The following is an 11,346-nucleotide window of genomic DNA, read 5'->3' as shown; positions in this document are numbered from 1 at the left end:
TTGAAACCGTAACAACCCACCTGGTGGAGACTATGTCAAGTTACTATTTGGCATGTAAGTCGGTTAAGTCAAGGGTAGAAAATGAGTAAGTTAGTGAAGTATTTGTTTCTGATTGGGAAGCATATTCTGTAGGATTCGCCATTTGGCGAACTCTAGGATTCGGCGAACTCTAAGGTTTGGCGAACCCTTCTACTAATCTATTCGCCAACCTATATATTTTGGGCAAACTCGTTAGTTAGTAGCTTGATAGATTTGTTTTCGTGTTTACTATATATTACGATGGCTCAGTTAGTAATGTTGGGGTTTAGTTAAGAACTAGTTAGAACTGAACTAGGGTACTGTAGATGATTAGATTCTTAATTATTTTCTTCTTGAAATTCTAGAGCGATCGTAGAATCCTCTGACTTTCCACTGAGTTTTGTTTATGGATGTCTCTTCTATATAAGGATATCTAGCTAGCATTTTTTTTATGTTTTTGCTTCTACTTCTTATTCCTTGCATTTTTCGCTAAACCTTTAAAAATTTCTAAGTTGGAATCGCTAACGAGGAGTTTTTAGTATCTAGCTGATGTCATTGTTAGTACTACTTTACTAGTAATTTCTAGTAAACCCTTAGGTTATTATCGAAGGAATTTATTTTTTTAAAGTAACGGATGCATAGGTTTTAGAACTATTTACGAGGAAGGAAACTTCTTGATTCTAGGTTGCATGCAATTGATTCATGCATGCATGTTAAATTTCAGTAATTTAATGATCTAATAGATATAATTGTCTCTCTTTTTAGCTTAAGAAGCTAATGAAAGTCCAAGCAACAAGGGTAAAAGACCTGTTGGTAGATTATTGTATTAGACTTTCTGGTGAGTTCCTTCTTAGTTCCTTGTGTTATAAAATCCTTTTCCTGTATAAATTATGTAAGGTAAGCATTCCCGCTTAATGATATAGTGTGTGATATCTAGTTATGGTGGTATTAAACCAAAGTTGTCAGCATGAGTATGTTCAGTTCATGTTTCAAGATAAAATACCTTTATTTTTTGCGTGAGCCAATATCATCCATATATGAAATGTGATATGTGATAAAGGAGAAGGAGAGATGTTTGTGATGCCTCCGATAGGGCAGTTTTACTGCAAATGAAATTGGCAGATCACGAGAAAGCATGTATAGCTAAACAAAAATTATATGAGGAGTTAAAGGGTGGAGTGTATGCATATGAATATGACAGATTGATATGATTCTGACTCTGAATTTTGGGTTTAAAACTGGCATGAGTATAAGTCATGTGTAAAATGTGCACATTGTGTTAAGTTATGGTTAAATGGGTGGATAATGTCCGCCATGAGTTTTATTAAGTTTACAGATCGAGTCTGCCTAAGAGCTATGAATGCCATTGGGTGTATTACGATAAGTACATTTGAATCTTTCTAATAGGTTAAGTATCATTATGGGTATTAAAGTTAGTTTACCAGTGGTATCCTTGTATATTGTTTGTGTTTTCTTTATTTATGGAACTCACTAAGTTCATTTGAACTTACTCTGTTATGTGACACCCCTAATGTGACCCTAGTCGGAAAGTGGTTTCGGGACCACAAAACCGAGTCACAAAAATAATTAGATGTTATATTCTGTGCTTATTGTATGTGGAATTTGTATGTGTGAATATTTCATGTTTGAATTTTGTTAATTGTGAGTGAATTTTATTAAATAGGATTTATGTGAAAGAATTTAGAAATGTGCTAGGCAAATGTAAGTGGCCTATTTATGCATGTTGCAAAATAATTGTACTTGCATGTCAAATTCCCCACTCTAGAGGAAGTGGTCGGCCATGATGGTATGGGATACAAAAAAACATGCATTTTGTGTTAATATTATAATGACTACATGGTTTTATAATAGGAAATAAGTATTAGAAAAAAAAAAAAAAAAGCCATACATTCCCACCTTGTTCTTGCCGAATGTTGGAGAAAGAAAGAAGAAATATGCTTTGAGAATTTCAGCAAGATAGCAAGCTAAAAATCCAAGGTATGTGCATTGGGTCATAGAGAAAATTGAATCAAAAATTGGTTGATCTTTGTCCTCCATTGCCGTAGCCTAAAGGGAGGGAGAGGAAAGTTTGGTTGCTTTGATTTTTGGCTTAGAAGATGGCTAGAATGAGGTATGTATTGAATGATTCTTGAAAATCTATGCATGTTTGAGATGATTAGTTCAAACTCTACTCATCCCATAGATGTGTTTTGGTTTTGGTTTGATAATGATGTTAGTGATGGTGAGTTTCGGTCATGCATTAACTGAAATTGTAAGTATGATTTATGGTATAATTTGTGTGATGGAATGGTCTTGAGAGTTGGCTTGATTAAATGGGTAAAATGCTAAGTGTTTTAAAGATGATGTAATGGTTATTTCGGTTTATGTGAAGTAAATATAGATGATGGTTATAAGCTGTTTTATGATTTGATAATGGTGATTAAATCTTGTAGTTAAGTGTTTAGATATATATATATATATGTATATTAATAATGAATTTAGTTGTACTTGCTATGTGAGAAATGTGCAATGCTATAGGTATTTGATTATTAGATATGGTTATTTTAAGTTGATTTGTGATGGTATGATTGCATTGATGAAGTGGTGGGAAGAATTAGCTATTATGCTTGATACTAATGCCGAAAATGAGAATGTTGTACTTGAAAAATGTAGGTGAACATGACAAGTGTATTCGGCTTGGGGCCTAGAGGATATGAAAAATTGGTATTTATTTTTGATTGTGTGTGTATGACCATGGATAATTGGCTGCACAAATATTATGAATACATAATGTATGATAAGTTTATTAAGTTACAAAACATTATACATGATCGGCTAATGTAAATTATTTGAGTAAAGTATATCTTGATGGTACATTTCGCTAGTATAAAATGTATATGGATGTCGATGACTATGTTTAATTTGGGAAGTAAATTGTTTGATCTAGCTCAAGAGCCTAGAGGATCAAAGTTGGATAAGGGAAAGAAAGAGGTGATCGAATAGCCGTCGTAATCGTTAAGCAGCGTCCGAGGTAAGTTTTAAGTGATCAAACGTTGAGTAAATTCAATCAAAATAGGACATAATGAGTTGATTTAATAAGATATGATGTGGTCATGATATGTTTAAAACTCAAATGGTAAGTTCATAAGTGTTTGGACTTGGAAATTTAAGAGCAAATTGTAATAATTTGCTTAGGATAGCAGCAGTAACGTGATTTTAGAAAATCACCATAAATTGTTGGTGTGGAATTATAGGCTGAATAAAGTATGTAATCAAAGCTTAATTAGTCTAGTTATGTAATCAAAGCTTAATTAGTCTAGTTCCTTATAAAAGAGGCCGTGTGAGCAAAGAAATTTCCTATAAAGAGATATTTAAAGTTGTGCGGGACAGTGTCGGAATGACTCCGAAATTCCCTATTCTGTTTTTGGAAAATCATTATAATTTGTACAAAAATGGTTATGAGATAAGATTTATATGCTTAGACTCCTTAATGAGTCTAGTTTCAAATGGAACCAAATAGAACACATTATGAATTCCGTACAATGAAAAATTTGATTCAGTAGTGAAGGGTGGTCAGATTAGTCAAACAGTGAAACAGGGAAACTTTAAGAAAAATCTGGTATTGATTGGCCAAACCTAAAATTCTGAAAATTTTATGGGTGGAAGATACATGAGTCTACATTCGGGAAAATTAACGGCAATTGATTTTGAGTTTTGTAGCTCCAGTTATAAACAACTTAGTGACTGTTGTTCAGGAAAACTGCTTGTAGTGAATATGTGATGTTGTTGTAAACTTGATGAAACTATTTGAGTTGCTTATAGGCTATTGCTGAAATTGATGTACAAGAAAATATGAAATTTGTATGAGATATATATATGTGATAAGGCCTAATGGCCGATGTGATGAATGTGAAAGTGTGTATATATGTGATAAGGCCTAATGGCGATGTGATGAATGTGAAAGTGTGTATATATGTGATAAGGCCTAATGGCCGATGTGAAGAATGTGAAAGTGTATATATATGTGATAAGGCCTAATGGCGATGTGATGAATGTGAAAGTGTATAAATGTGATAAGTCCCGAAGGGCATTTGTGTCGATACTATATCCGGTTAAAACCCGCAGGCTTTATCGAGAATATTATCTGATTAATGTCCGTAGGCTTCATGCTCGTACTATATCCGAGCTTTAAAGACCCGACGGCTAAATGCTAGGATTCAAGTAAGACTTTGATATTGAGTATCTGCATTAAGTTATCATCAAATAAGTATTATGTATTTAAGATGTTCAGTGCGTATCACTTACTCATCGGTGGAGTGATTTCGAGGTGAATTATCGTATCAAAGAGGTAAGGATTATGATTTGTAAGCTTAAGTATGGATGTGATTATGAACAAGTGGAGAGGATTATTGAAAGATGATAATCGATGAAGCATGTGCTTTGGAAATATTTGACCATCTAGGTCATTATTATTCGAAAGTATATATGTGGCAGCCAAGTGTTGCGTTTAATGACATTATAGATCGAGATGAAGCTTTAGATTAACTTCATCGAACAGTTGAAATGAATGACCAATGATAGTGATTGAGAACACTTTGTTTTGCTTAAAACTTACTAAGCATAAATTGCTTACTCCGTTTCTTTGTTCTCTGTTTTATAGATTTTGCTCGTTAGCTATCGGATTCGGGATCATCGAAGTCGAAGTCATCCACACTATCAAAGCCCCCATTTTGGTACAATTTTGGTTGAACTTTGAAATGGCATGTATAGGACTACCCTTTTGTTGTAGTTCATGTACCTTTCGGTTTTGTGTAAACTTGGATAGCCATGCGAAAATGGCTTATATACGTTTTTAGCATAGTACTATAATCGTTTGTATGTTGATCACTATGAGATATGGAATTGTTTTGAAACGATTAGCCATTGGAATGGTTAATCATGATCACACTTTGTGCTATGTATGCAAAAAAAAAAGGGCCAATTGAACCATGGAAATCATGAAATAGGTAAAGCCTACCTTAAAGGCAGATGCTGACAGCAGCAGTGATGTGGATGTGAAAAATCACTAAAAATAGTAGGAATGGTATTAAATAGTGAATAAATTATGTAAATGAACCTTGATGAATCTACTTGCATATGGAAGAAACGAAACGGTCATATGAGTTATATGTTAAGAGATATTAAAGTTCTCGTGAAGCAGGGCCAGAACGGTTTCTGGATCCCCTGTTTCGACTTTGGAAATTCATTGTAAATTAACCAGAGATGATTAGGAGTCATGCCATATATGTATAGATTCCTATCTGAGTCTAGTTTCTATAGAAACAAACGGCATCAGTATTGAAGCCTTGTACAGGGAGATATCCAATTCGTAACGCACGAAGGTCAGTGTAGTCGATCCCTGCAACAGGGGAGACTTTAACTAATAAACTGTACTAATTGGCTCGACCAAAAACTCTAGAAAAGAATATGTTGATGGACTTAGGAGTCTAGTTTCAGGGAAAAATTACGAAACTGATTTTCGAGTTTTAAAACTCAAGATATGATTTTTAAGGCGACAGTGATGCAGTAACCAGCTAGTCTGGAAAAATTTTTTTATGGACTGTGAAAACAATTAAGTTAAGTCTGTGTGCACCTTGTGTTCGACTCCGGTAACGGACTTGGGTACGGGGTGTTACATGTTATCTTTTTCATCTCAGGTGTGTTGATAGAAGAAACAGATTCTGTAGAAGAGATTAACTATTGATAGTGAGCCACTTGCCTATTTCTATATCATGCATGACCGTTTGGAAGGGTGGCGTATAGTTGTATTTTATAACCAAATAATAATTTATAGCTTTTTCCAAAACACTATTTTATGAGAATTTTTATAAACTCTAGAAGTATATAGTTAATCCAGTGAATTATGGTTTATGAGATTATCTTTTAGGTGTATACGCCAAATTGTTTTGAATGTTATATAACTGTCAGTGATGCACTAGAAACTTTTGTATGGGAAATAATCATATTGCATTTTATATAACCCTGCAAATTTTACAAGGCATCCACCAAATGTTTGTCTAAATATGCTCTATTTGACATATTATTGATTTGATTATTTTGTTATTGTTATACTGGAGTTTACGCCAAATTCGAAGTATACACAGAGACCTCAAAGCTTTTTAAATTTTCAAGTGTTTTTGTCAAATTCATATGGTTTTAAGTTGTGATACACCATACTCGGACCCGTTGATTGGGTCAGGTATAGGTGTTATAGAAACATTCATAGCTTCAAAATGTAATTGATAGGGCATTTGTTGTTCTACAAAAAAAAAAAAAGAAAAAAAAAAGAAAGGGTTTCTCATATCAACAACATATTTCGATCATACTAGCATGTTGCATGCTTTATAACTTCATTCGTAAGTGGAATTGAAATGATCTATACTTTGAAGAGTACGTGGAAGCATAAAATCTTGATATTCTTAATGGTATAAATTCATATGCAAATGATAAAGAACTTGATTAAGGATAAATTAATTATGGCAAGAAGTTTATGTTAAATGTTAAATGAATGAATGAGCTCCGGTGTATAGAAAGGGCCTCACCATTTAAGAAGTAACCTTAGAAATGACAGAACCTACTATTTATTTATCCATTTCTATGTACATCTTTATTTTAGTTAATATGTTTTTTTTAATACTTTGTACCAATACAATTTCTTATTTCAAGTGGAAATGAAAATGCCTAGAAAAAAAAGGAAAAATCATGGTTAGAACGATTGAGCAACAAAAGTCATTGGAATTTTTATTTTATACTTTGGAAGAATCTGTTTTATTATTAATAGACTAAAAAGAATAACTGAAAGAATAAATTAGTTATTCATCAAAAATTATTTTATTCAATGATCAAAATTAAATGGGGGATATACAGCTCGGAGATGTCGAACAAAAATTAGTTTTTTGTATCAAGCTTTCAAGGGGCTCATTGAAGACTTACTTGAGCTGTTACTCAACAAAGAATAAGAGATTTGGTTTCGAGTCATTAGGATAGAGATAGGGAAAAAAAGAGATTTTTGTCGTTTATGGATCACTTGAATAAATGCAGTAATTCATGGCGTGGGGTATTATATAGTTATAATAGATTAATACACAATACATACAAGAAACAGTTGCTTCTGAATCGTAAAATACTTTCACAAACATCTATCTCAAATAGGAATTGTCTTTATATGATTTCCAACAAAATGCTTTAAATGAAATGAGGTTCCCTCGATAATGAACTCAAGGAAGGTAGAGTAGAAATTAATATGATAAAATTTTTTTGATAAGGTCACCAGAACAAGATAAGCGAAGACACTCAATAAAAAAATTTAAAAAAAAACAAAACAGTTTTAATTATCAAATTTTTTGACTAAAGCATCAATATACATTTAATGATATTGAATTAATTGAAAAGGTAAAGCATATTTATTTTTGGGTTCTAAGAGTAGTTGTTCTATTGGTTGACTTGCTTCTTTCAAATTGTTTTTCATTATTTAAAAAAGGGTAACGTAGATAAAATACAAGTTTGTTTTATAGAAAAAGTAATTATATGTTGTTGTTTTAAGGTCAACCTATTTATTTGCCTAGATAATATTTTTTCTTGTTCACTAATAAATCAACTAATTAAATTCATATTTCTATAATCAATTCGATCCCTCGATTTGGATCGGGGGCAAATGCCTACAAAAATATTTCTTGGATTTAAGAAAGAGTTGCTTGGATTATATTTAAGGTCACTAAACTATTAATAAATTTACGTTTTGATCACTTAACTTCAAAAAATTACAAAATGGTCATTGAACTATTCAAAAGTTTTTATTTAAGTCATTGAGTTATTAAAATCATTGTTATATGACCTTTTTGTTTGAGCCACCTGCACCAATTAAAATCTCTCCCTCCTCATCTCTTCTATAGTTCAATTTCTTTTTCATGAAACAACTTTGAATATCACGAATATGTGAACCAAAATCCAAACAGTTTTCATTTTCGACATTGATAATTAGATCAACTTAGATATAAGGTATGTTCTTCTATTTGTTAATGGATACAGATTTACCATATCGATTGTTGAATCGTAGATTAGAGTTGGCTACCCATACCTTAAAAGAATAACTAATAATCTAATGACTTAAAAAAAACTCTTAAATAGTTCAATAATTTAAATAAATATTTTTAAATAAATTAATGATATTTTATTACTTTCTAAAATTAAATAACCGAAACTTAAATTTTCCTAAATAAATTATCCTCGCTTGTAGTTTATCCAAATAAAAATGTGTCATTCTCCATACATGTCTTCTCTCTCACTTCATTTCCCTTCTCAGTATTTACCTATAAATACAAGCAGATACGCTCCACCATTATCCACATTTCAGCTTCCAGTTCCAGGTGCCAAAGCCCTCTCTGAGTCCAGATTCCAGATACTGCGTTCTTTTTCTTTCTGTTCGGTTGCTTTTGATTTCTTAACTACTTTTTCACTTGCTCTCTCTCTCGTTGCACTTCTCAATTTTCGTTTTTTACTCGATGGAAGAAGCTTTTAGGAGACTAAAGGGCGTCGTTAATGTGACTGACCTTGACCCACGAGATGCCACCACCTATCGCAAGAAGTCCGCCGTCTCAACTACAACCTCCGCCACTTCCACAACCACAACCAGCACAACGCCAACAACGACAAACAAGAGGTCTCTAAAAGAAAATGGTGGCACTGGTGGGACCATGAGGTACCGTGGAGTTCGCCGCAGGCCTTGGGGCCGTTACGCTGCTGAGATACGAGACCCACAGTCCAAAGAGAGGCGGTGGCTAGGCACTTTTGACACGGCCGAGGAGGCTGCTTGCGCTTATGACTGTGCGGCTCGAGCTATGCGCGGAATCAAGGCTCGAACCAATTTCGTTTACCCTGTGACTGAGCCTCACTCCGCTAGCGACCACCTTCTTCCTCAGTTCAGCTTCTCTAGGCAATCACAGCTTAACAGGAAGCATCATCATTTTGGGCACTCTTCTAAGTGGCCACCGTTTGCTAACTCCCAAGTGGGAGACTTCTCCTTAGGGTCTGGGGGGCATCAAAGAAATGCTTCTTTGAACATGCTTTTACTACGTGACCTCTTAAATTCGTCTTCATATTTATCTTTCCAGGCGCCTCCTCCGTCTCTGGTTGACCAATTTCAACTGATCAATGGAACATCTTCTGCTGCTTCTTCATTACCTTCTTCTTTCTCTATTCCAACCATTTTGCCTGGAGGTACTTCGTTGAATTCCCCAACCAGCTGTTCTCTACGGGCAAGCGGTAACTTTGCAGATTCTCTCATTGACTCAACTATGACTCTTCCTCGCAAGGAAAAGAATTCGAGTCATACAACAAGTGTGCCCGCCCTGTCAAATAGTCAAGCTGATGATATGGAGTTCTTCCGATCGGAGCCTTCTGATTCTGGCTTGTTGCAAGAGATAATTCAGGGATTCTTACCGAAACCCAGCTCAAAGAAATCAGATACTGATTGCATTCAACATTCCATCGTTCCACTAGTGACTGAGATGTCATCCAGCCAGTCCCTGAGTGGGTTGAAGGAGAGCAAGAAGAGTGAGCATTTAGGTGGTTATATAGATTACTGTCAGGGGGTTCCTCAGCAGTTGAGTTTCAATGGAATCACAGGTTCTCAAGTGGTGCCATACAGTAATGAGATTCCGGTGAACCATCTACAGCTGGGTCAAGACTGCATGGTGGATGATATCTGTCAGTACCCAGATTTCATGAGAACCTTAGCGACTAGGGTTCAAAATGGTTGAGTCCATCACAGTGCAAGTTGAAAACCAACATGCCCATTTGTGGATCATATCTGTTGACACAATTGGAATGCTGAGTTTAGGGCTTTTGAAGTCAAGATCAAGTCATTGGATACCTAATTATCATCAACTAGAAGCTTATTGATAGTTACTAGTAGCAGTAGTTTTATTATTATATAATGTAATGTAACCCCAGGATGGCTAAGTTGTCTTCTCTCTTATGCTTTAGCATTGGAAATAATTAAAAGAAAAGAAAAAGAAAGTGTTTCTTGTTTAGTAAAAGAAGCAAAGTTGTGAGGCATGATGTCTGTCAATCTGAGTTGACCTTGGAACACAATTAGGTCTGGCATTTGTCGGGCTTTTGGGTTCTACGTTCTGGTTGAAACAATAAAAAGGCATTGGTTAAGGATCTGTGTGGATATTCTGATCTTTCTGTTTCGCAAACCGAAGCGTTTGAAATCTAAATCTAACCAAGTAAACGTAAATTCCTAAAAAGGCTAAGAAGATGAGAAACCCGTTTTTGTGTGTCCGAGGAGAAGGAATAATCTCTGGAAAATAAGACAAATGGTTGTTTCACTTGCTTTTAACTTTTGAGCATAATGCTGCTTTTCTCCCTCACCCTACTCTCTAGTTTTGGCCTTTTGGGTGAAGCTGGATTACGAGTTTGATGAGGTGATTTACATGGAAACATTAACTTATTAAATATATATTTTAATTTTCATTAAATGATTTCAAACCCTTCCAACCAAACTATATTTTTAACTTCTAAAATTTCTAATTTTGTTTTATCCTCATTAAAAAAGTGTAGTACTTTATAACATAATATCTAAAATTAAATTTTTTATTTTTCAAAATCACGATCAGACTTTTCAAAATCACTCTTTCAACCTCAATGTTAAACTCATCCTAATATTATTATTGAAAATGTGAGAAATGAGTAATAAAATTTTCAAATAAAAGGTATACAAAAATTATAATAAGAGAGAATTTAAATGCACCTTCAATAAATGAGTTTCATGCACGACCAATTGATAATAATCATGATACCTAATCATAGAATAAAACAACAAAATATCGGAGGATGTATAAACAAATATACTAATAACTCTATTTAAATAATTAAATAATAATTAATTATAAACAAATACCAAAATCCCACTCAAAATTCTATACTTGCTTGAACTCTAAATCTTAAATTAAAGATTCTAAACCTTAAACCTAAGAGTTATTAGTATTTATTTATGATAATCATAATTAATATTTAATTATGTTTAAAAACTATTACTATTTATTTATAAATCTTTTATTATTTTTAATTTATTTAATTATTATGTATTGTATCATCATTTGCTGATAATGCATAAGGTTCATGCATCAATAATACATCAAATATTATTCTTTGTAATAATTATCGACCATTACATTAATACATTAATACATTATTGAATGACTAATTGAACTATCAAACTAACAAATTAGATTATAAATGAACAAATTTAATATAAATATCAAACTCATATATGGTAAACCTCAA

General features: G+C 33.4%; 1 protein-coding gene across 1 annotated transcript; it reads left to right on the top strand.

The window, feature by feature from the left end:
- The first annotated feature begins 8,558 nt into the window (after positions 1-8,558).
- On the top strand, positions 8,559-9,815 carry LOC108465109 (ethylene-responsive transcription factor ESR2-like). The gene has a single exon (XM_017765427.1). The coding sequence runs from the start codon at positions 8,559-8,561 to the stop codon at positions 9,813-9,815; it is 1,257 nt and encodes a 418-aa protein (XP_017620916.1).
- The last annotated feature ends 1,531 nt before the right edge of the window (positions 9,816-11,346 follow it).

The sequence above is a fragment of the Gossypium arboreum genome, chromosome 2 (assembly GCF_025698485.1).
Source record: "Gossypium arboreum isolate Shixiya-1 chromosome 2, ASM2569848v2, whole genome shotgun sequence".
Classification (NCBI taxonomy): Eukaryota; Viridiplantae; Streptophyta; class Magnoliopsida; order Malvales; family Malvaceae; genus Gossypium; species Gossypium arboreum.
This window is presented reverse-complemented; position numbering and strand designations above follow the sequence as displayed.

What these genes read in the sequence shown, in the direction of transcription:
- LOC108465109 (XM_017765427.1), top strand. Translation starts at nt 8,559, where the DNA reads ATGGAAGAAGCTTTTAGGAGACTAAAGGGCGTCGTTAATGTGACTGAC.